Source organism: Meleagris gallopavo, chromosome 15, assembly GCF_905368555.1.
Source record: "Meleagris gallopavo chromosome 15, MGAL_WU_HG_1.1, whole genome shotgun sequence".
NCBI classification, from domain to species: Eukaryota; Metazoa; Chordata; class Aves; order Galliformes; family Phasianidae; genus Meleagris; species Meleagris gallopavo.
Window position 1 is genome coordinate 10,226,666 of NC_139418.1, and position 25,498 is coordinate 10,252,163.

The 25,498-nt window shown below is 42.9% G+C and overlaps 1 protein-coding gene across 2 annotated transcripts in view; it reads left to right on the forward strand.

Moving 5' to 3' along the window:
- RNF145 (ring finger protein 145) overlaps positions 1-18,164 on the forward strand; it is a 40,922-nt gene extending 22,758 nt beyond the window's left edge. For both annotated transcript variants that reach the window (XM_085236365.1, XM_010719014.4), the window contains exons 4-11: positions 1,354-1,445; positions 5,583-5,818; positions 8,709-8,884; positions 10,813-10,953; positions 12,174-12,356; positions 14,197-14,344; positions 15,041-15,397; positions 16,538-18,164. In XM_085236365.1, coding sequence (XP_085092491.1) covers positions 1,354-1,445; positions 5,583-5,818; positions 8,709-8,884; positions 10,813-10,953; positions 12,174-12,356; positions 14,197-14,344; positions 15,041-15,397; positions 16,538-16,966 — 1,762 coding nt within the window. In that variant the 3' untranslated portion in view covers positions 16,967-18,164. The remainder of the gene's footprint in view (positions 1-1,353; positions 1,446-5,582; positions 5,819-8,708; positions 8,885-10,812; positions 10,954-12,173; positions 12,357-14,196; positions 14,345-15,040; positions 15,398-16,537) is intronic.
- The last annotated feature ends 7,334 nt before the right edge of the window (positions 18,165-25,498 follow it).

Genomic DNA, 25,498 nt, shown 5'->3' on the forward strand with positions numbered 1-25,498 from the left:
AGATGGGAGTGGTGAAGTGATGCTAGAACCAGGGTATGTTTTCATATTTCTGGAGAGAAGTGAATGCTTCTAGTAGCATTCACTTACATTTATTTTTCTGCCCTGAAATACAAAGAACAATTCTTAAACTAGTTGTGATTTCCAGCCTTGCTTGCTCTGCTTTGACTGCATGTTTCCCAGCGAGTGTGGCTTGCCTCACTAATGTAAAGAACTACACCATAAGTGAAGCTCCCTGCTGCTCGAGCAAATACTCTGCTGGCTCCGTGCGGGGTCAGATTGAGCGTGTCTGCCCAGCATTCCTGTGGCTGCAGCCAAATAGGAGTGACTGGATGGGGTTAGCAGAGGCTGTGGGGCCTCAGGAGTTGGTGGTGTGTAACAGAGGTGCGGCAGCAGCCATGTGGGGAGTGCAGAAGAGAGAGCTGGAGCTCTGGATGCAAAGGGTCACGAGTGTCGCCTGCTGTCCCATGGCAGGGGATTAACGAGCCACTGGAGAATTACTGCTGTGCTGTTCCAGGATTATCTTCAGAAAGTGCAAAGTGTTTGCTCTTCATATGAAGTTCATATTTGATTTACTTTGCTGTTACGTAGGTTAGCCCACTTACAGTGGAGCTGATGGGTGATTGCCAGCAGCAGGGAGAATACCAGCTTTCCATAGGATTCTTACTTCTTTCTTTCATTGCCTGAGCTCATCTTCCTAGTCCACCTTATCTCAGAGAAAAGTTACAAATGTTCTGTCTGGTTCTCATACTGTCTTACTGTAGTGCTCCATCAGTTCGAGGGCATCCTGTTGGTCCCCCTGAGCTTCCCAGGGTGCAGCTCAGTTTTTAAATCCTGTTGGTTGAAGGGATTATGAGGCAGCCCTGCCCCGACTCTTCCATGCCTGTCACTGTTCTTCATAGCTAATTTTGAATTCGGTGCAAAGAGATTATTTGGTGCAAAACATTTTGTGCCTTTAATTGGAGGACCTTTCCACATGATTCTAGTGGGGGAAAAAAAAACATAATTAGGAAAAAAACCACTTAAGTTTCCTTATTAAAAATGAAATGATGCTTAAGAGGCTTTGTCAGTAAGCAGTTTCAGGCCATGCAGAAGAGCAGCTTGGGTGTCCCAGAGGACTTTTACAGCTGTGACAGTGGGTCTAATTACAGATGATTTGCCTGTTGCTGAAGTCATGCTCCAGTTAGATCCTTCGATCAGTGAGGCTGCCATAACAGCCATGCTAATATTGCTTTTTGAAATTTACTTAATTGTCTGTAACGTACACTGAAGTTAGATCTGTGTGGATGAGTAAATTGCATCTTGTCTGATCAGAAGGATCTTAATACATACATTGTGTTGTTTTTTTTTTTTTAGGGATTACGTGAGAAGTGAATTAGAATCAGGATATGAAGGGCCGATGTACGTGGAGCCTCTCTCAATGAATCGTTTCATGACTGCATTAGTAGGTAAGTGACTGAAATATTTGTGATGCAGGAGAGAGTTCTGCCTAATCCTCTTCATTGAAACCTAGGCACGTTTTGCCTCTTGTTTTCAAATTTCTCTATCACTTTTGGTAGCTGTGATCCTCCTTAATACGCAGGAGTCCTGTGTGTGTCCTACCTGACTCTCCATATTCCACTGAATTACCAATGTTCCCTTATTTACAGCATTGAAGTATTTTCTAGATCTCTTTGGGGATTTTTAAAATTTAATGGTAGGTTCAAATGCTTGAGATTCATAAGGGTATCTTAATCTATCAGGCTGTTGTAAAGATGCAGTTTGTTGCAGTTCATGCTTGTTTATGACCTATGGAACTGAAATTAAAAGTGTGTTATAATTTGGTGGAGTAGGACGAGTGGTTGGTGAGTATGTGCTTGTAGAAGCACTTTGAATTCATGCCTGGATTTGAGTGAAAACTTCACAATAAACAGTTCTTGTAGGAGGTGATTTACCACAGTAGGCAGCACAGGAGGTATTCTTAAAAGAAAATTTTGAGTTTTGTCTCTGCATCCCTGTCTACCCCTGTGAAAGCATCGAAGCATGAGGAATGCGGGGAGAGAGATTCAAGGATCTCATATGCAGTTCAGTTTGTAGTGGTTGGTTGGTCACTTACTGACAGCATATAGTTGCTCTCAAGAAATAGTGCTAATATGCTTTAGTGCTTCTGTGTTTACCAGTTCTAGAATTGTGCTTCTTAATTGTAGCATTCTGTCTCTGTGTTCTTTTCAGACTCGCAGTCCGATTCAGAATGATTGGATTGTCTTGGATGGGAAGCACTGTAGAAATTTCAGTAGTAACATTTGTAATGCTTTTGTCTTTGAAGTGGTTGTGCAAGCATTTATTCTGTATTGTCTTTATAGATGAGCATTACATACTCTGAGAAAAAAGGAGAAAAACAAGTGAAATAGATTTCTGGATGTGTGCATGGAAAGCAGGCAGCTTCTTTATTTTCCAACCTAGTTCCAGGGATATTTCTAGTTAAAGCATTAAGGACTAACAACACAAAACTACATTTAGATTATTTTATTAATGGATAAGATGACTCTTTTTTCCTAAAAATCTCAGAGAAATGATGAAGAATTGGGCTTTTTATGCTTCTTTTTACCATTCCCTCCCAAATGAACTTTGGAAGAGAATAAATTCAGCATTAAGAATGCTGTGCCATACCATATGCTCTGCTGAGAGGATATTGGAATACACATGTACCATGTGTATTTTAGATATAAGCCAAACAAACTCGGAAGAGAAATCTTCCCTAATTCCTTTCACTAAGGTCTATGGTTTTCATCAGATTATTGACAGATTTAGTGAGCCATGCACTGTTGGCAAAACTCAGCTGCTTTCTGTTTGCTTGCAGCTGCTGTGGAAAGATTTAAATGGGTTTATTTACTTCTTACAGTATGTTAGGTCTACCTGAATATCTACATCTCCTATGTGCCCGCATCTTCACTTCTAAGTGTGACATTTGTCCTTGCTTTTAACATTTTCGTAGAAACATCATTGGTATTTTCTGAGGAAAGGAAATCTTCTTTTGAGGTTATTTCTTCTCTCTTCTGATTTCTAGGTGTGCTAAATTTACTGTCTTATCATAGGACATCAAGGTACAGCTAAATCCATTAGTATGTTTCAATGAGGAAAAATCTGTAATTAGTTCTTTGACTCTCTCTTAGATGCAGTGCAGAGTTCCATGATAAAGCAGAATCCCTTGGAGCTTCACAAAGCAGCAGGCAGAAAGAGGTCAGGAAGCATTATGCCATTCTGTGACATATAGACAGAAACTAATTCAAGAGTCAAACCCATCAGTATCCCATGTTGTATCACTCAGTTTTAATATGGATTAAAAATAAGAGATGAAGGCAACTTTGTTTTTGTCCAGTATAGTTTTTTGTTGTACTGGGTGGCAGGCTAGAGTGTCTGATTATTGTAATTGTATTTCAGAAGTAGCTGTGCCTATAGTAACAAATATGTGCATGTTAATGCCCTCATTATTAGTTCTCCATGTTCTTCTAAAGACAACACGAAAGTGTAATTTTTATCTTGATGGCAATTGGTTGGTCTTTGGGAAAGAAACAATCATGATGCTGATAGAGCTCTGTTACCTAAAAGCTGTGGTCACAATAAAGGGGTTGATGTACAATGCACCGCTTGGGTCACAGATTTAATCTTTGTTAATGCCTTTATTCATGAGTGCCTTTTGTCATTCACAGTCAGTTCTTTCCCCAGATCTAGCTCAGTCCAATGACTGTTAAATAGGGTTACCAATATGCTCTGAAGTGCTGGATGGAAGGAAGAAATGCCTTTGAACTGTCTCTTGGATGAGTGTGTCACCCTGTGAGGATGTCAGCTGTGGATGTTAAAAGCTGCGTGGCTTTGGAAGTAGTGCTACTGTGGAGTCTTGGTTTTTCTTGGTTCTCATTGCTCAGTAGTGGGAGCGTTTAGTAACTTTAAGGCATCTTGCTTTTTGCCAAGCACTTAATGTCATAATCAGGAAATTTGTTAACATCAGCTTTTTAAAATAGGGGATGAAATGGAGAGTTCCCTTCTAAATGTGGTTTGAACAGCAACAGAACCACATGGGCTCAGTTACTGCACATTTTCCATTAGCTTACTGCTTGAGAGTCCTTGGCTATATTTAATGTATTTGTGGAGGTTTGGGGAGGGGACAAGAATGGGCAGGAACTTAAAGCAATAGATTTCTTCCTCGTTGCCTTATTCCCCAGCAAAGGAGCCGCAAGTCTTGCAGGAACATTCCAGATTTACTGTCGCTGGCTGTGCTTTTCAATCCACAGCATCTAAGATTGCAGAGTGGACTGTTCCATTGGATTTGCTAGTCTTAGCAGACAGTTTGAGCATTAAGTTTCTTTTGGTGATTTGATATGAGTTCCAAGCTGATTCCTTCTGACTGAAACTGCAAACTGTAGCTGATGTCTCACTATTTACAGCCCTTCTTAGAAATATATGATGGTATGCAACACAAAAAGACTGTCCTGAACAAAGAGGTGGCTGCCCCAGTTAAAGATGGCAAGTATGTGCTTGTCCCTGCAAGCTTCACTCTCATTTCAGGCCGCTTCTGAGAACTGATTAAATGCAGACTGCAGGAAGGAGATCAGGGCCTCCACGTGTTTAATTTGCTGGTGTACAGTTCTCCTTCCCATGGCAAGTAACTTCCAATCAGTATATAAGCTGAAAAGGTGGAAAACAACACCCAGCAGGGATGATGAGCATACACAGCTTGTTAGGAAGGAAACAGGTGTTGGTGTTTATCAGATGAGAGTAGAATCAGAGGTCCTATTTTATGACTGGAGAAGCCCAGTTTCTTTCTTACCCAGATGATGTTCATTTGTCTCCATGCTGCTTCGTCTGAGACAAAGGGTACAAGTTCCAGTGATTGTAATGGGAGACTTAAACTGGAATGGTCTGCTGAAGAAATGCTGCCTTCCAGATCTCTGGGTGTGTAGAAAAGATGTCCCTGTGCCCTGCCAACTGCTTAAGAGAATTTAGTTGTTAATTATCTGTCACTTGCAAGGTTCAGTGATAATTCTGAGCAACTGCCCCGGAGCATTATGAAGTTATTGAAATCTCAGCTGCTGACCTGGCTGTCTCTTGTTATTCTTGGTTGGTAATTCCTCTTGACAGTGTAAATATTGCTGTTCTAAAAGCCATTTGGGACCTGTGATTACTTTTTTTTTAATAGATCAGGATGAATAGTCTTATGGCTGGGCTTCAGAAATGCTGCTGCTGTGCTCACCCATACAGGTTGAACTGGGTATGTGGAAACCAGAGGGATGAGTTGCCCAGTTATCCTCTGTGTGATTTTTTTTTTTTCCTGGGGCTTCATATTAATTTGAACATGATTCTGGATGTGCTTTGGGCTTGCATTTTGCTAATCTGCAAAGCGCTCGCTTGGCGTAGTTTAAAAATGATAAGTTTTGTGACCTAGCAAACAATGCAGAGGAGATCGGTTTCATAACAGATATGTCCCAGTTAGAGCTGTCGTAATATGCTGGTTGTTGATAACTGTGTTATGGAAAGATAACGAATTAAAATACGTTTCTCCTGAAGGGGATAATCAGCTTGATTATAAAAGACTGTCGCGTTTTCAGGTCAGCTGGTGGTGTGTACGCTCTGCTCCTGCGTCATGAAAACAAAACAGATCTGGCTCTTCTCTGCTCACATGCTCCCTCTCCTGGCACGGCTCTGCCTGGTCCCGTTGGAAACCATTGTCATCATCAACAAATTTGCCATGATTTTCACTGGTTTGGAAGTTCTCTACTTTCTGGGATCAAATCTCCTGGTGCCCTATAACTTGGCAAAATCTGCATACAGAGAGCTTGTCCAGGTAAGACAGAGTTGGGACAATTTTATTCTCCTGGGCGTGAGCATTTTTGCAGGAAAGAAGTAATAAGTAGTTTGACTGTTTTCTGTGCATCTATTCTTGTGTGTGAGCTCATATTTTCTTAGTAAGCCAATTGTGTTCCTATCCATAGCATCATCTTTCTTTAATTTAGGGTAGCTTACTGTTTGTATGAGTGAGCAGTTGAGGCATTAGACTGAATTATACTGGCTAGTTGAGCAGATTGACTTTACTTGGGTTTTACTTAGTCCTTTCCAAATCCAGGCTAAAAGACAGGGTTGTGGTAGGATGGAATTTATCTAGAGCCTTATTAAGTGTGCATGGTATTCCCATGCATTAATTACAGTAGCTGTTCATTTCAAGAAATGCCTTCTGTAAGAAAAAAGGTTTATAATCATAGTAATAATTAATTGGGAGTAAGAGTAAAGCTGATTTTGACTGTAACTTAGACTGTGATGTGAAAGGTTGAAAAGTCTGTGGTATTTTCTTCAGAAAAGCAGCATTTCTGAGAGTTCTAACAGGAGTTACCAGAAACAGGGAAGGCTGATCTGACACACATCCCTTTGGTTAACGCTTCGGCATCCAAAAAATGCATTTAATATGAGAAACTGCTTTATTAATGCTACAGAAAGATTATGCCTCATGTTATTTATATAAAAACAAAATACGAGTACATATCCTTCTGTATATATCAGTATAAAATTGATTCTTGTTTAATTCTGACGGACCTACCAGTTCTCTTCTCACCACTTGCTGGAGTTTTTTCAAAGCAAGCCTTTGGTTTTCTGCCTTTTGCTTCTTCGTTCTGGAAGCAGCCTAAAAACTAACTTGTTAAGCTCTTTCAGAACCATCTTTAAAGCTCTTCTTTGCTGTCATATGTCATATACAAATCAGAACTTGGCAGCAGTGGGTTTCTGGCATGCCAAAGTCTCAGCCTGTCATGTTGATCAGTATTGTCTAATTGTTTATTTTTATGTAATTGGTCTTAGGAGCAAGATTATCCTTCTTTGCTTGTACAGCACTTAGCATGCTCTGATCTTGTTCACAACTAGATTGTAGATTTACTGATTAAAACAAGTTCAGGAGCTGATTGGCAAAGCCTCAATATCCATGTATTCCAGCAAGAAGATGAAAATCATGCTTACCACTTTCTTTACGAGAGAGAGCAGAACTATTTGGGATAAAACACGCTCCTCTTCTGTACTGTTTGAAGACTTGAAACAGGGTAGAACCAGCACCTCCATTTTTGATGTGCATGAACACCTGCAGAGTTTAGCTTCCTGGTGTCAAATTGAAATCTGATGTGGATCTGATTCATTTATCTGTTGTTCTGTTAGGCACTAAGTATAAAAGACATAAATGTCATATGAAGATTTCAGCTGCAGATAAGATTGGGAGTGAAATAGTTGTCGTCTTACTTGCTCAGAATTGTATTGTAAGTGCAGCTGCTTTACAAGTCTCCTCATCTTTAGGATGCCCTACCTTGTGTGGTAGATAGCTGTCAGTGATGCCTTTGTCCTGGTATTAGTGACTTCACTGCTGTTGTAGGCTGAAATTGATTGCTGTTTCGATATCAGTGGTAGAACTCGGTGTATGTTAGGATGTTCAGCACTGTATTTCTTGAACGTAGGAGATAGCCCTATCCAGTGGACCAAGGCAGTTTTCTGCATATGTGTGTAGTTCATCCTGTGTCTGGTGATGTAATTTAAAAGCAGGTCCTGAAGGGTGGTTGCCTACTTGCAGCAGAAGATGCCAGAAATGCCTCGTGGTTATTAATCTACATTATAAGCACAGATGACCTGTCTCCAACATGATGGAGTGCTGTACCAGGAGCTGCACAGGATTGCATGACTTGGTGCCAGGCCAAGGGAGTCTCCTGTGGGCAGATTCAGTTCCTTGACAAGTGTGCACAAAGCTAAAAGCAGGAGCTTGTCACCAAGTCCCTGCCAGCACCACACTGTTTGTCCATCAGGCACAGTCCATACTGCAGCAGGTCCTATGAACCTAACATCCCTCACACTTTTCATGAAACATTGTAGACAACTCTTGAGCATTTTGTTGAAATAACAACTATTCCATGCATTTGCTAGCCTTATAGATTTTACATCACTGTGGGAAGCAGGGAAGCAGATAAGGAAATAGCTGTTATGAGTGGTTTCCTTTTGATCCTTTCTGTTAAGTTCAGCTGTATAAAGTTCCAGCTTCCAGAGAATGAATGTGTTATAACTTAGTCGTTGCAATGCAAAAGATGTAACTGAACTTCAGAGTCCTCTGAAATAGCTTTTAACCATGAACTTCAGAACTCTTGGTTGACTGGAAGCAGTCAGAATTTTCATACCTGTTCATCTGGAGATATTTAAATATAAAATGCCTGAGGTTTTCAGTGTTCCCTTTAAAACAGATCAGCAGAGCAGATTTACTGCTGAAGTGCTGAAGTGCTCTGGCTCATATTTCATTATCTAGTGTGTGTGGTGAGTTGGCAGTAGCTATTGAGAAAAAAGCATTGCTCTGACATGAGCTGGGAAAACAGTCTGAGAGGGTTGTGTGTGAGCCAGAGGTGTGCATCCTTCCCAAGAAAGGGCAACAAACAGCAGCTCCAAGGCAGTTATCCACAGGAAGGGGGCATTTCTGGTGGTTTGGTGTGCAATAGGGTATTTCTCCTTACCCGGGTAAGGCAGTTGATCAGTAGTTTGTCACTGCTGACTGTGGGCTTTTCCCTTGTCAGGCTGTGGCTTGACCTCGTTTTTTGCTTTGGGGTGGCTAAGGCAGTGTGCACTGCCCTTAGTTTTATTGTGCCTATATTGTTGAACAGCCTTTTGTTATAGACCATAAATGATGTGAACCAATAATAATGTTTTTCTTCTGTCTTGCCCAGGTGGTGGAAGTGTATGGTCTGCTGGCTCTGGGGATGTCACTGTGGAACCAGCTGGTGGTCCCTGTTCTTTTCATGGTGTTCTGGTTGGTCTTATTTGCTCTCCAGATCTATTCCTATTTCAGTACCCGGGACCAGCCAGCCTCGAGAGAGAGGCTTCTCTTCCTCTTCTTGACGAGGTAAGTAACTAGTCTGTACATAGCTGTTTTTATGTTTTGAGTATGCTCTGAAACATCTCTTTTAGAGACTGTGTAAGTAGATGGGCTTTACTGCATTGGATGTCCAGCAAATACCTCTCCTTACTGTGGAGACAATGCATGCTTCCCATGTGAAGCTTCAGAGGCATCTGTTATGTTTAGGACATACAATGTTAGTAAAACTGGGGGAGAGTTCCCAAAGAAAGCAGAAAATTCCTTTGATGAGGACATAAGAAGAGCACACCTCTTACCTTTTCTATAAAACTGGGGGTGATGTCTGTTCTTACTGGAGTGGAAGGTTCTGGCATGTGTATTTGCTGTTTGAAAAAAAAAAAAATCAGTATGTTTTGTTGTCCTTGATGTTCCTCTGAAAATATTTTCCTTGATGATATAACTGCTGTGATTCTTTTATATGCTTTGTAGAGTTTAGCTCTTCGGGACAGTTTATAAACTCGTGCTTAATACATAAACATAACAATCTGAGCTCTTCAGGCTTTTCTGAGAGCTCTTAAGCTCCTATGGGACCCTTGAATGGAACATCATGTGGAAATAAGTTTAAGAAGGATAGTAAAATTACTCTGGAGGGGAAAAAAAATGATTGATCATTATCAAAATGGCCAAGATTCTTATTTTCTGGTAAACAAAACTCAGAGTTCCTCAAACTCTGCAGAAATATTGTATTTGAATATCTATTTCTCACTGCCTTGACTGGCAGGAACACTTGAAAGCTTTATCAGCCCTGCTCAGGTTAGTAAATAGACAGAACTGGAAGGCTTACCAAAAGCTCTGCAAATAGTGTATGTAAACACTTCAAAATGCACTGTTATGAACTGCTGTCAAAGGAGATCTCCAGTTCAAGTAGTCACTAAAACAAAGTAAGCATCTCTTGGCTGTGCTTTGCTTATTTTTGAAGGATATTTTTCCTCAAAGCACTTTTGTCTTTTCAAACTGCTGGACTGGTTCAAGCCTTGGTTGGTTAATTAGTGTGACACATTTTTGACCGCCATAATTTCTCTCATAAAAGATTTCTATCCTGGTGAACAAGCTAAGATCTTTTTATTATTATTATTATTTTTTAATGAATGGAGGTGTTGATGTGCTGTTACCTGGGGTTGTGCATTTGGGGAGTTCCAGGTGTGCAATCCCTGGCTGACAGCTCTTCGTTGAGTGTTGGGACACGTGGTGTTCTGTACTGTGCTCTCTGTGCTCTGGCAGCTGCATTTCTTAGGAGCCCAAATGTACCTTGAGGCTTGGGCTTCTCCAAATAATGCGATGCCAGGATCAATAAAAGAGCAGCCCTGAGGTAAGGGAGCTGAAGGAATTCTGCTACTCTTGGTATTACTGGATGTACTCAGAAGTCTCAGAATTTGGTACCTTACTGTTGTAGCAAAATAAAGGAAAAACCCAGCTGAGAGAATGTTTTTCCTTGTCCTGCTGCTTCTGACACGACCCTTTGAAAGATGACTGTTGCCTGTGGACAACAGTGGAAAAGTCTGGTCATCCAACAGTGTTTATCACTTCGACGTTTGCTTGCACTATTGCAGATCTGGGTGGAAAGTGTCTGAAGTGAATCCATCTGCTTTAACTCTGCTTGTGGTAGCTGTTTGAAATTTCTGCAAACAGCCCAGGTGCACCGGGGCTCAGCTGCCTTCTGGCTGTGGAAGCCCTGTGCAGGCAGGGCACAGTGCCACCGTGTGGCACAGCGGTGTTGAAGGACTGGAGGGAGCAGTACAAGACAAGGCTCCAACCTGAAAGCTCTGCTGACTGCTGTAGTACCTTTTAATACTTCCATTAAGCTAGACCAACTGTGCTTTCAGAACACCTTTAAGAGATCGAGGGGAGAGCTCATCACACTGCTTTTAATTGATGATACTTTTCATTTTGTCTTTTTCCCCCCTCTCTCCTCCCAGTATTGCAGAATGCTGTAGCACTCCATACTCGCTCCTGGGTTTGGTCTTCACTGTCTCCTTTGTTGCTCTGGGAGTTCTGACTCTCTGCAAGTTTTACTTGCAGGGCTACCGAGCATTCATGAATGATCCTGCTATGAATAGGTAAGTGTGTCATAGTGCCTGGGATCTAAAGTGAGAAAGACAAAAAGGTGTACAAATAGAATTGATATAGAGTTGTGGGGATTTTTTGTTTTATAACTTAAGAGCACTTGGCTATCCTTGATAGGCTTTCTGTACACCAATCTTTATGTACATTGGAAGGATTTGAGGTAAAAATACAGCCTATCACAGACTTCTTTGGAGATGGTTTATTTCTGTAACATATTCAGGGCTGTTATGTGGGATTTAAAATTCCACAGTTTGATTATCTTAGTACCTTCATTAATATGAGTCACTGGAAAATTTTCACTTGCTTGCATGATATAAGCACTTCACATTTACATTTTCTCATTTACCCTGTAGTCATTACTAATCTTAGAGTCTTAAATCAAAACATTGTATGACTTGTCTATAAAGAACTATGGGAAATAACCAAAATATAAGAACTGACTTTCTCCTAACGCTCTTAACTTTTCAACTATGAGGTTGGGATCCTGTGTAAAGATCCATGTTTTTCAGTTATTCCAACTTTAGCTCAGAACTAAAGTTCAGATGGTATGCAAAAGAATGGTTTACATTTTCAGTTCCAAAGTGATAACAAGTATGGGTTGGACTTGCCCAGGAGTACTGTGCATGAAAGCATCTTTTAGGGAAGCATGCAGTTCTAGGTGGTCTGTACTGTGATTGCTCCCTGTAGGTTGCTGAAATGTGCTTCCTGGAGATCGTCTACTGATTTTCCTGAACTTAGGGTTGGTGGGGTGATAAATTGAGGAGGTTTCACCAGGACCAAAAGACAGACAAGTGATGATGTGTAAATGTAACAGGTGGAGAGGGTCTTTGTGGTAATCCAGGATTGAAACTGGCTGGTACCTAGCTTGTAGACCTACCAGTGCTGCTTTGGGCTTGTGTAGGCAATGCTGAGGCTGATGGATTCATCCTTTAAGACCACCTCTGGGTCCATCAAGTTTTGGGGGAACTATCAGTGGTGTCTGATGGGCTGGGTGCAGCCCATGTGCTGCTAATTCCAAACTTCCAGTTCTTCAGTGTTCCTATCTGGTTAAAGCCTAAACAGTTACATCAATAACAGCAAAATAATAATAATGTAGCAATTGCAGGATTCTAGAAGAAACAACTTATTTTTGGGTATTTCTGGATACGTTTTTGAACCAACAATGTCACAGAAACATGTGGTTGATCTTTTTCTTGGTTGCATTGGTCTGCAGGGGAATGACTGAAGGAGTCACACTTCTGATCCTGGCTGTGCAAACAGGTTTGATTGAACTCCAAGTTGTGCATCGGGCGTTCCTGCTCAGTATTATCCTTTTCATTGTGGTGGCATCCATACTGCAGTCCATGCTGGAAATTGCTGATCCTATTGTCCTGGCATTGGGAGCATCAAGAGACAAGTAAGAGACTGGTTTCCTAAACTGAAAGTTACTCAGTATTAGTTTAGGGGATAATAAATTAATCATTAATGGCCTGATTGGGATTTTTAGTAGCTTATAAAACTATCACATCTTTTCTGTTTTCAGATTTCTAGCTTAAATTCTCTAGTTTTTCTCTCTCCATACTGCTCCTTCACATACACACAGTAATGCTTTTCAGCACTTTGGATGCTGGCAAATGAAGGTGATTTGGGTCACCTGCTCCTGCTCAGGAGTGTGTCCATCCAGCCTGCATAAGCTCGTGCTGCTCAGCAGCTGTTGGCTGCCCACTCTTCAGCACTGCAGAAGTTACTCCCTCTAGCAAGACTGTGCTTTCAGTTAAACAAATCCAGGACTCCAAAGCCTGTGCTTTCTTCCCACTGCTCCATTCTGTGGATTTTGCTGACCTTCCTCTGCAGTTGAGTAGGATTCCCTCTCATGCAGTGATCTCAGATTGTTATTGAGGATGTATCTAGAGATGACCTCGTGTTAGAGATTCTAAAACCCGTATTTTTCTGACACGGTGACCCCAAAATAATAGGATTTATTGGCAGGGAATAAGATGTGGAAGGCTTACATTAGTGTACCAGATGTTTTGATTGTGTGGGATTGTTGTTAATTCAGTTTGTGTTTTGAAGAGCTTTATTAGTATCTGGTTTTTTATATTCTGTTTGTGTTTGCATCTTTGTTAGTTGCTTGTGTTTTTTCCTTTTTCATAGCCTGTAAGTAAGGAAGTAAAAGAGAATGTTTATTTATGTGCAGAGAGTTTGTATAGCTTAGAGGCTACTTGTAGCCACTGTCCTGCAGCAATGTTAACTTTAAAATATACTAACAGAGAGAGTAGAGCTGGGATATGAGCATCTGCCCAGCTTAAACAAGCAGCCTGTGGTGACTGCAGTTTTGATCTCTCACCTGCCAAATGCCTCTGGCAGTTCTAAATTGACTCAGATCAAGATCTTCTCCAGCTCTCCCTCTTTCCCTTGCCCACAGACAGAGAATTACAAACCTAAGGGTAACATTCTGATGTTTTCTCAGAACCTGGCTAATTTAACCTGACTGAATTAACTACTGTCTCGCTCTCCCAGTGTTCCCAGTTTCTCGATACCTCATTCCCAGAGTTAAATGAAGTTAAAATACAACCTGAGTAGCGTGTAGGGGTAGCACAGTAATTATAGGAGATGCTCTGAAAGCCTTTGCAAATGGTTGAGTGTAGGAAGTTGATGATGTATTTATGTTGGGAGAGATTGGAAAGAAGTGATAAAGAGGATTAATACATATATCTGCCTCTTCTTCCTCAAATTCCAGTAATTGGGCAATATACTTCTGAAGGCAGTAGGATTAAGTCTGATGGTGAGAAGAAACACCTTTGCCTCGAGTTTGTTAGCAAAAAGACATAGAAGCACTGTAATAAATAAATAATTTGGGAGAACTCTATTTATATTGGAAGGTGTATAAACAATTATAAACATATTTAAGTTTTATTTAGTGGACTTTCTTTTGAGACATCTAGTACTTAATTTCTCTAACCTCTGACTTGGCCCAGTAGGACAATTACTGTAGATGATTTTTTGTCCATAATTTTGTATTTGTGTTAAAACAGCAAAGATCAGCTAAGAGGGAACTCTTTGGAGTGTGTGTGTTGTTAGCAGGCATGCTGGGCATGAGACTGTGCCCAAGTAACATAAAAACTCCCTTTAAGAAGTTAAAGCCTCAAGCAAACATCTAATGTGCTTACATCCAGGGGTGAGCCTGTTCTTATTCTGGTACTCACATCTGACTTAAAAGAAGAAAAAAAAATGAAAACCCATTGTGTTGTTTGCAGGAGTCTGTGGAAGCACTTCCGAGCAGTCAGCCTCTGTTTGTTCTTACTTGTGTTCCCTGCGTACATGGCCTACATGATATGTCAGTTCTTCCACATGGATTTCTGGCTGCTGATCATTATCTCCAGCAGTATTTTAACCTCTCTTCAGGTAAGAATGTTAGTCCTGCAGTAACGGAATCACTGCCTTAACTGTGATCCTGTCTCTCTAGGAGAGAAAATGCATAATCAGAATAGAACGGGGCTGACAAAAGGGCTGAAGTACAAGAGATGATATAAAATTTATCCTGTATCTGTGGCTAAGAAATTCCTAAGGGTTGGCTGAGAACATAGATGAGTGGAGGCCTGTTTTGAATTGTAAAACCAGGAGGCTTCTGAGGACATAAGAATCACAATAAAATCACAATAAAAAACTCAACGTTTCCCAGAGCACTCATTTGTATATTGTGTAGCGATGGTTATTTAAAAGTAATTTGCTGCCTAAGACACAGTACTGTAAATACTGGAAGTGTTTCACACTATGAGTATTATTGTTATAAGATTTTCTTGTAATTAATTTATAAAATTGTCCCTCATGATGCTTAACGTTTTTTGTTTAATCAATTCAGCTGTGCTTTGGGCTCAGGGAAATACTTAGAAGGGGAAGCACATGAGAGCAAGAGCAAATGCTTTATGAGAAAAAATGGCTTTTGTTTGTCTTGAAGTTCAGCATCAGTTTTGCTGCTTTGGGACCTGCCTGCCCTCAGTCTGATTTGGGAGCACTGTATGTGCAGAGCTCCACGGGTCATGCTGAATTACCCACGTTCAGGATTGCATGCTAAGCTAATGGTCTTGCACTGTGTTACAGGTGCTTGGGACACTCTTCATTTATGTTTTGTTTATGGTAGAAGAGTTCAGAAAAGAACCAGTTGAAAATATGGACGATGTGATTTATTATGTAAACGGCACGTACCGGCTGCTGGAATTCCTTGTTGCTCTCTGTGTGGTGGCATATGGTGTCTCAGAAACTGTCTTTGGTGAATGGACTGTTATGGGTTCTGTGATCATCTTCATTCACTCCTACTACAACGTGTGGTTGCGGGCCCAACTGGGGTGGAAAAGCTTCCTTCTTCGTAGAGATGCTGTGAATAAGATCAAGTCACTGCCCACTGCCACAAAAGAACAGCTGGAGCAGCACAACGATATCTGTGCCATCTGCTACCAGGTAAGAATAGAAGGATCAAAATGCTGACTTGAATTTAAATACCTCTGGACTGTCTGTTGTGTTTGGTCCACAGCTAATAACATAGGTTACTTGAATTGTGTTTAATGACTAACATTTGTGCTTAATAAATTACTTGGATTATCCAGTTCTCTGTTTTGTCTAAACTGATTTAGAGTTTTGGCACTGAGGGTTTTTTAATGTATAAAAATTAATTTGGGTATGTTTAAACTTTCTATTTTTTTTCTCTAGTTATGCAACAAACCATGTCCTTGAGGTTCTTTGAAACTCTCACGTTTGTGTTGAGCTGCTCTCAGTAGCAATAGCAAGTGTGTGCCCTTTCTTCATTAGTGAAAGGTTCTGTTACTGAAAGGCAGTGTGTACCCAAGTAGCTGATTTCTTATTCATCCGTAGAAGCAGCTCAGTCTCTGCAGACACTGCTACTTCCACTTCATGTGCAATGTCAGTTTTATAACAGAAACTTAATTATCCAAAGGTTATGGGTCTGTCTAATGTAAGACAGCCAAAGTAAGGACCTTAGAAATGAATGCTGAAAGTAATATCTTTATCACACCTCCAGCTCCAGAGTCTTTTTCTCTTGGATACAAATAGTAGCTATATATGACAATGAAAGAACTACCCTAGGTTTAGTAGGGTGCAGTTGGATTGATTCCAAACTTGAATACAAATTATTTCAAGAGTGTAACTACCACTGCCAGATTGAATGGCAATGTTTAAAACACCAGAGAGGTGACATGCGAATCTCTTTTCTGAGAGCATTATTTAATTTGTTTGTTACATCTGTAAGTTTGCTGGTTTTCACTTGCATGGTTTTCTTAAGCCAACTAATTCAGCAACTCTGATCTTACAAATCCTTTTATTTAAGTGTAATAATACTTTGTAAACAAGGTTTTTGCATCATTTCTAATCCATGTGTTATAAACAGTCCGCCCTGGCACGTAGTTGATGTGTGTGTGTGAATTTGAATGTGGGAGCTTTGTGGGTATGAACAAGAAACGTTCTACTTGCCTGGGGACTGCTTCTGTCTCCTCTGTGACTGCTGCTCCCATGAGATGAAGTAGGACATGTGCAGGGTGAGAGGAATGGGCCTGCCAATAATCTTTTTGTGTGTGTGTCTTCCAGGACATGAAAACAGCTGTGATCACACCATGTAGCCATTTTTTTCATGCGGGCTGTCTGAAGAAATGGCTGTACGTGCAAGAAACCTGCCCTCTGTGCCACTGCCAGCTTAAGAGCCCTTCACAGCTACAAGGACTGGGGCCAGAGCCAGTTCAACAGCCAAATCCTGGTGCAGAGCAAAACGTCAGACCTGGAGATGAGGCTGAGCCCCCCGGCACTAAGCAAAACAGTGGACCAAATACAGAAGACAGCCCCAGTCAGAGTGATGGACAGGACAGCCTGGAGGCCTCTGCTGAGACGGAGGGATTCCAGGGCGTGGAAAAGGGCACGAGCCCATGTGAGGCCAGCCAGGGAGCAGCGTGTGCTGCAGAACTCGTGGCAGCCCCAGAGGGGTGCCCCACTCGAGACCTGAGGGTTAGCATCCAGCTCTAAGGTGACAAAGGATGGTATGGGAACGAACACATTTCAGAAATCCTAGTTTGACTCAGAAGAAAACCTATCCTTCCACATCAGGAAAGTTTAGCTGTTAATGCTGGTCAAAATGTAATATCCTATGCTGATTTTCGTGGGCTGCTTGGTAGCGGTAACTGAGATGTAGTAGAAATGACTCCAGAAGCTCTCTGAACTGTGGGCATAGGAAGGATGTCTGAAAATAAATTTAAGCTAAAGAGTGTTTTCAAGACATAGATAAGGGATGAGAAGCACAGGAGGTCTGTGGGAAGTCGCAGACAGACAGACAAAGTGCTGGCTTTTGTTTTCTTGGTGAGGAAGGCATCGAATGCTGCATGTCCCAGCGTCCCAGAGAGGTGTTAAATGCAGTGAGTTGCTGGTCTCTGGCTGAGGTGCAGCTCTGGTTACTGACAATTTTTTTTATGGCACGTAAGCAAAAATCAAAGATACAGCGGCAGTGATTGTACTAGAAGATGGAAGCACTCTAAAAACGTCATGTATATGCTTTGGGTGTTCTTGGTTGGGCAACTGCATTTTAAGTCATGTAATCTATAGTGACTCTTGACTTTTATGATGGAGTCTTCAATATTTTGATGTATATGAAACTTTTGCTAATAATGGGCACAGTCTGGGCTGCATGAAGTAAACTAAAACTCTAATGAACGCTTTGGCCTCCGCTACCACGTGCAGGAGGAAAGTGGGATGAGTTTTAGGGCACGGATAGAGGCCTTGCAATACTGTGCTGTGTAATGTTTAATTCTTGCAGCTGAATTAAAACAGTATTAAACTCTGGCGATATTTGCACTTTGGGAATGAGTACATTATTGTGTATGATCAGACTCCGCAAATGCCACTTCTAAAGCTGTTAATAGGTTTGCACCTTTTTTTCTTTGACAAGGACATGTCCGTACTTAAATTTTTACATTCATCATGGCTTCAAGTAGAACTAGGAACTGGGTGGGGAAATAGATGGGAGTAGGGGGGCAGGCAATTTTTTTATGTGAATTTTGATATGAAGAGAAATTAGTCACTTATTTATACGATAGGCTTGACTCAAGTGTTTTTCAAAGTCGGTATTCCTAATGTGAAATGTGATACTATTTTATTTTTAGTAGTAAATTTGGATGTAGACTGACAGACATAGCTGAATGTCTTAATAAATTACATTTGAAGATTTTTACACCTGGTTATGTGATTCTTATACTGGAATTCCAAGAAGGAGAGGCTTTTCTGGAATAGTAGCTCTCCATAACCTGTGGAGATCAGTGGAACTTCTGATGTTCTTTCTCCCCCTCCTTTTCATTTGTGTGTGTTGTGGTCCCTCCTGGCTAGAGGTGGGTCTGGTCCTTTAAAGCATTTGCTTACAAATCTTAGCTGGTATGGAACAGTAGCAGAATGCTAAGGCACATTTGTTCCTGGAGGCCATGTAGGCTGCTTACTGCTTCTGAGACCTGTGCAAAACCTGTTTTTTGCTCACCTGATGGGATGGGAGTGTCACTTGCATCATCTTGTGATTCTGTATCTCAGTTGCTTCCTTGCATCTGGTTTAGAATTTAAGTTTGCCTTGTGCTTCACCTATCACTGCAAAACTTCTGATAAAAGCTCATAGTGTTGGCAAGGAAAAATGATGAGAACGTTTTTCTTCAATTCTTCCTTTTCACTACTGCAGCGATCTGAGTCCTCCTGTTCCTCAGCCTAGCTGATCTCCTGGCAAAGAACACTAACTTCTACCTTAAATTATTCATTGCTAATTGGTAATGCAAAAGCTAGAGGAAAGAACTATGGATTTACATCAGCATTGGTAAGAGGTGAATGTACCTGGATATGCTTGTTAAGAATCAACAGGCCTACAGTGGATTCAACAAAAGCATTGTGCCAGGATTGTCAGAACCACAACTGTGGCACTGGAAAGTAGCCTGAATGACCAGGAAGGCATGTGTTGTCTCATAGGAGAAATGATGCCACAGAGCTACCACTGGGGCAAACCAAACCCAAATGTTCCCTGGAGAACTGCTCGGCAGTAATATCAGCTCAACCAGAAAGTGCAGAGGGTGTTCATTTCTTTCCCCCCACCCCCAACTCAGAAATGCTGCTCTTGACCAATCTAAGTGCACAGCTCAGTTAGCTCTAGAAATAACTTAGAAATCAGCTTGCAAAGAGTGGGAGTGGGTGGGGAAAAAAGTACTGATAAGCCAAGCAAGCTTACAGATCAGGAAGTGCAAGCATGAAGAGAGAACAGCCAAAACTCAAGTTGGTCCTTGCAGAAGAAGTAATGTGTGCAACTTTGTAAGAGGAGAAAAGAAAGAAGGCTAAGGAGGAACAGAGTGGGAAGGAATGAAATGAGCCCCATCTTGATGCTCTGTAGAGCACCTGGGCAAACACTCCTGACCTCTGAGGTACTTTGGTGCAGTGCTGCTTCTTGGACAGCATTTGCTTGATTTGATTTTCTTTACAGCTGTGCATAAGCTGAAGGGTGTAACTGTAGGCTTACAATTGCCATCTTGTGGCCCTCCTGATGGTGGTGTGATGGACAAACATTTGGGCTTCAAAAAATGCTTCCAGCAAGGTGATGTCATGGGAACAGCTGGGGATTTCTTGGCTGGTCGGTGGAGCACTGCTCTCACGGTGCCATACTGTGTTCAGATCTCTTGGAGTATCCCAGCTCTGCTGATATGTGGAGTTATTGCTCTGGGCACGGGGAAATGTATTGAAATGTATTTGCAGAAGGTGAGATGGCTCCATGAGAGGAGCAAACAAGTCAAGGAATTGTCACTGAAAGCTGTGGTGTGAATGGCAGAGCTCCCACATCCCTCAGCTGCTGGTGATCTTGCAGCAGAAGAGTCCATTTCCTTCCTCATCCCTGGAGAAGCCCTTCATTTCATGCCAAGGCAGAAAGATCTTGAAATGCAGGTTTTTCAGAGTGGGAAATCCCTCTTCATTCCAAGTAACCTTCCCTGATTCATTTTACATTCAATTTCTATTTCTAAGATACCTCAGCCCTTTTCCTAAAGGAGTCCAAAGTTTGGACTCAAAGTATCTGAAGCTTTGAAAACAAACTTGTAGCAATTTACCTGGTTGGTGGGGAAGGTTAAGGAGATTTGATTTCGTTTGGTTCATTTCATTATCTCCATCTAATAAGATACAAGATACCCAACAAAGTTCATATGTGTCTAAAATAAAAATGTTTGGGAAGTAGAACTGATTGTCTCACACAGTGAGGAAGGCGCTCAGGACAAAAGTTGGAGTGAAGCTGGTGTTGCTGGGCTTGGTTCAGGTCAGGAGAGCACCAGCAGGAGGGTTGGCAGCAGGGGATGCATTGCAGCACAGCCTCAGTCTGTGGGCTGGAGGTTCTGAGAATGAATGGTCGATGAAGCACTGCTGGTTTGTGCTGCTGTGTGAAGGTCTGTGGAGGCCTCTGACCTCACTGCACACAAACGTTGGTGGGAAGGCCAATAAATACCTTTCTCTCTTCTCCCCTTGACTTCTCTTGCAATGGTGAAGGTGCTGTTAATTCCATTTTGAGCTCAGTCTTTCTTAGCGTTGCAACAATAAGGTGAAAAATTAGCTGGTTTTTGTGTGTGTGTGTGTGTGTGTGATATTTAACTTCAATCTCATTAAAGATATCATGGTTTGCTTACCACTACCCCCTCCTGAGGTTTTTTTTTTCTTCTTTTTTTTCCTGACAATGCCTGTTTTTCCTTTTTTGCTGTGGCTATTTAACTTCTCATCGCCTTCCCAGAGCCCAAGGAGCCTTCTCTGCTGGGTGTGACACTGCTGGCCATGCCTGGGGACACCCAGTGCCAACATGGATGGACTCCGGTGGGCAAATTCCATGTGTTTTCATTAAGGGATTTGTCACGTAGCTGCTGAACCATTCAGCCCATGTATTCTGTGGCTCTGGGATGGTGATATTGTCCTGAAAGCGAACACCAGCTGGTTTTTGGAGAAATAGGTGGAGCGTGGGATGCTGAGGCCTCTACAGCTTGGAGTAAGTTTATCAATAATATATTAAGTATATCATGTCTACACACACACAAACCTAAAGATGACTGTCTTTGATTAAAAAGACAGGCTGGAAAAGAAAACAGTTTGCATGCATAAGCAACCAACCAAAATAAAATAATAATATATAAAAGCCCTTAGCATTGCAAGTAATTAGGCACGACTTTCCCAGTGCTTTGCTGCTTCCTGGAGGCTGTAATCCACATCCTTAAGTAAATCTGTGTTAGCTGAGAGAGTTTCAGCCACCAGCAGCCCAAGAGCAGAAGGGCTGCAAAGTTTTGCAGCAACAGATGAGACAAGTCTGGGACTGGGAAATGGGTAAATGAGTTAAATCATAGGAATTTAAAATGTAAAATGGGCTTAATTGGATAAAAATAATCAACTGTGAATAGATATTTGCTATTTATAAAAGAAATGATACACGCTCCCTTAATTGACCATAGTCTGAATTTTCATTGAATTGTTTGCTGCTTGCTTGAGGAAAAAATGCAAGCTGGAATGCAGGGGGATTAAGTTTTATTTATTTTCCTTGCTAAGAGCCACATAGTGCAATTTAAAAGGAAATGTCCTTGAAAGACAGATTCCTCCATGCAATGATTCAACCCTTGTTTGTTTTCTGGTGGAAATTAATTTCTCAAAGGCCTTCCAAGTTAGAAAGGGTGTGCTGGTAAGTGAAGGAAAATGAGAAATTGGAAACAAGATGCACCTTAGCAGGCTGCAGGATGAAATCTTTGTGTGTGCAAGGGAGTTTTGGATACAGCTGATCCTGTAGGTTGGAAATATCCTTCCTTTGCACAGGTGGACAGAAGTGACCTGCAGGAGGAGCCCAAACTGATGTGTTGAGTTTTGCTGGGATTCCTAGCTGCTCTTTGGGCTCTGATAAGTAAGTAAGGAGGTGCAACCACGTGTGTCAGCTCCCTGCTGAGCTCAGCACTGAAGGTGCTGGTTTGGCTGACTTTTGCTGTGGAATGTGCCAATGGGAATGGACTAAAGTGGCTCAAAGTGTTCTGTGGGAGCTCAACCTGCACGCCTTTCTCCCACCAGGTTGGATTAAGTCGGGTCTGATGAGTTCTGGGTGTTCTTCCAAAGGTTTGGAGCTGGAGAGAACAATTATGGGCAGCCACCTTTTCCCTTGGTGTGGATGAGGGATGTAAGCTGAGCCATGAGTGCTGCCTGGTGGTGTTGGGCTGCTGGGTTCCTCCCACCAGGACGGCTGCTGGCAAACAATGCAGGTCCTACTTAGAGCTTAAAGGAGCTCACAAGCAGGAGGGGGACCAGCTTTTTTGAGTAGGTAGTGATAGTACAAGGGGGAATGGTTTTAAATTGAAAGAGGAGAGATTTATGTGAGATGTCAGAGGGAAATTCTTTACTTAGCTGCCCAGAGCTGTGGGTGCCCCATCCCTGCAGGTCCCCAAGGCCAGGTGGGATGGGGCCCTGCACAGCCTGAGCTGGTGGGGGCAGCCAGCACAGGGCAGGGGATGGGGCCAGGTGGGCTTTAAGGTCCCTTCCAATCCAACCAGCTGTGATTTCATTAGCTGGGTCTGTCTGCACCGATGCCAGTGCAAGCTTCACCAAAGCCTAACAGTCTGCAAACCGCTTTCCAGAGGGCTTAGTTTCCCTTTTTTAATCACAGATCTGGCCGGGATGGACAGGGGGATGGAGGTGGGAGGCAGAGGTGTGTATTTATGTGTGTGTGGTTAAGGAGGCGCAGCGCGGTGCCACAGCGGCGGCCACGGCGGGGCAGTGCGGCTCCGTGCACGGCAGTGCGGCAACGGCGGGGGGTGGAACGGGAGAAAGGGGAAACATTTAAACAAACAAATGAAAACAACAACAAAAAAAGGGGGAGGGAAAGAAGACGAAGTTAGCAAAAATAAAAAGAAAGCCAACCTGCAAATATAATGCACCACCTATGTTCCAAGTGAAGCTCAGCTCCAGTGCAGTCCTTGAGGTTGTGATGCTGTGCTAACCCTGCTCTCAGCTCCTTGCATGCAGTATCTGCATACAGTATCTTTTGCCTTCTTGCATAAATACTTTAATTGCTAATTTGCTGGTGTCACTTAGCTCAGCTTTGGCATTTATCACTTGAATTTAAACTTGTTAAAACTGACAATTTTCTTGGATGCCTGTGTTTAAAAAATTAAAAGGGAAAAGCTCATTATTAAGTTGTTATAGGTAATTATTTTGTAACTGGTGTGGAAACGGTCATTTCTGCAGCCTTAACAAATCACTGAATCGTAGAACAGTTTGAGTTGGAAGGGACCTCAAGGACCATCTGGTCCAACCCCCTGCACTGAACAGGGACACCCACAGCTCCATCAGTGCTCAGAGCCCCTCCAGGCTGACCTTTGGTGTCTGCAGGGATGGGGCACCATCATCTCTCTGGGCAGCCTGTGCCACTGCCTCTCTACACTTATTGTAAAGAACTTCTTCCTTATGTCCATTCTACCTCTCCCTTCTGTTAGCTTGGAACCATTTCCCTCTGTCTCACCCAGCAGTGCAGTGCAGAGGTGCTCTGTTTGTGGTAACGCACTCTCATCAGAGATGTCATTCCCCAAAGGGACGCTTTGATTTTCAATGTGACACCCAGGTAAGCGATGCTGGCACGGCACCCCCCGTCCTTCCCCAGTTTCTCAGCATCCCTGCGGTTGGATTTACACCGCGGTGAAGTCAGCCCCTCCCCGCTCCCAGCAGATGGCTCTCACGCTTCTTCCATTTCCCTCAGCAGGGCTGAGCAGCTCCGCTAGCTGAGTTTACGTGGGATGTGAGTTTTCCCATCGCTTTACTTTGGGGACGTGCGGCGTGGACCCCTGGGGCAATGCTGGCACCTCCAGCTTCCCCTGCCCTTTGCATTCTGCCCCTGCTGATTGGGTCAGCCCCAAAGATGAGGCGATGGAGGGCTGTGGACGGGCACAGCTCAGGGCCAAGCAGTGTTGTGGGGTGGCCCTGCGGACCTGTAGCTGCACTGATGGCCATCCCTGCCCAGCTCCAACAGTGCTGCACATCCAATGCTTTGTGCTTTCTCAGGGGCGAGGACTGAAGGTGCTGAATTAGGCACTAACTTATTTTTCTGTTGGACCACTGTTTGACTCAAGAAAATAAGAAAGGACTATTACCAACTTCTGACCCGTTGCTTTGACATTTGAGTTTCAGCTTGCTTAGCGTCATAATATTGAGAAATTCAAACAGCTTTCCAGCTTGCAAAATTATGAATGCCTCCATTTGGCACTGGAAGAAACCAGTCCTGCATCCTGGATTTCCTTACGTTTGCTTTTTCCCCAGCACGCCAGGGTCGTTTTCCCTTTGAGAACAATGCAGGGCTTGGCTCCCCACGCTGTGCCTTGGCTGCAGCGGCTCAGTGCGGTGCAGGGCAGGTTGGTTCATCCCCAAGAAAGCTCTGCCAGACACCAGGACTGTACAGCTCTCCCAGCTGCACGCCCTGCCCTGGGCTGCAGAGGGGCCCTCGCTCTGCACTGCTGCATCTTTGATGGGCTGGAGCTGTTGAAGGGCTTTTCTACTGATAAATGAATGAAAACCCGTATTTTCATCTCATGTCATCAAACATTCATCAGATACTCCTGGTCAATACTGACAGAGCTAGATTTGAACTGGCGACCCAGCAGTAAAAGGCCCCATTAGCAGTTTCCCTGAACCGTCAAGCCAACGCGTAGCACGAACTAAATGCCGTGGGGATTTGTGCCACAGGTAAAAGCAGGTTCTGTCTGATTTCTGTTTACTAATGACTGTGTTACCAAAGCGTTTTGAAGGGGTTCATGCTTTCATATAATCCAGAAATAGGAAGAGCAGCACTGCCTGCACCCATCTCCCCACGTAGGGCAGTGCTGTGTGAACCCAACCTGCTCACATACACGGATGGGGAAGAGCCCCCCTGAGCCCTGGGACCCAACAACATCCTCGAGTAGCACTGCGGGACCATCCTGTGCCAGGCCTGTGATGTGTTGGTGCTCCCTGCAGGCAGGCAGGCTGCTTTGCCTCCCATTGCTGCTCTGTTCTTTCACCAGCAATTTTTATACCCCGGTTCTTTCTCTCTTTACAGAATCATTTGAAGAAATAATGTGTGGGGGGAAAAAAAAATATTACCTCCGGCAGATGTGTTATAATGGCTCTTGTGCTGACAGCCCTTTGGGAACGGTGGCAGCAGCAGGATAAGTATATATGACATCTTTGTAGTGATAAAGAAACAAATAAATGTTCCCATTAACACTCCATCAGGTCAACAGCTATTCCAGACCGACGTGATGCGAGAGGGACCGGCCTGATTCATATCACCTCAGACACGCTTCTCTCGCAGCATCTCCTACACAGAGCAGAGGTCCTGTTGGAGCCAGGTGGAGCCATTAAAGGAGCTGTGAACTTTTTACAAGTTGCCTGAAGTGCCCTGGCCTGAATCCAGCCCTGGTGTTGTTGCTGCGTCTGTTTCGCAGTTCCTCCATCACACCCCGACAATGGCTCTGTGTCAGCACTGCAGGAAGTCGTTCCTCCAGGTTTGCAGCA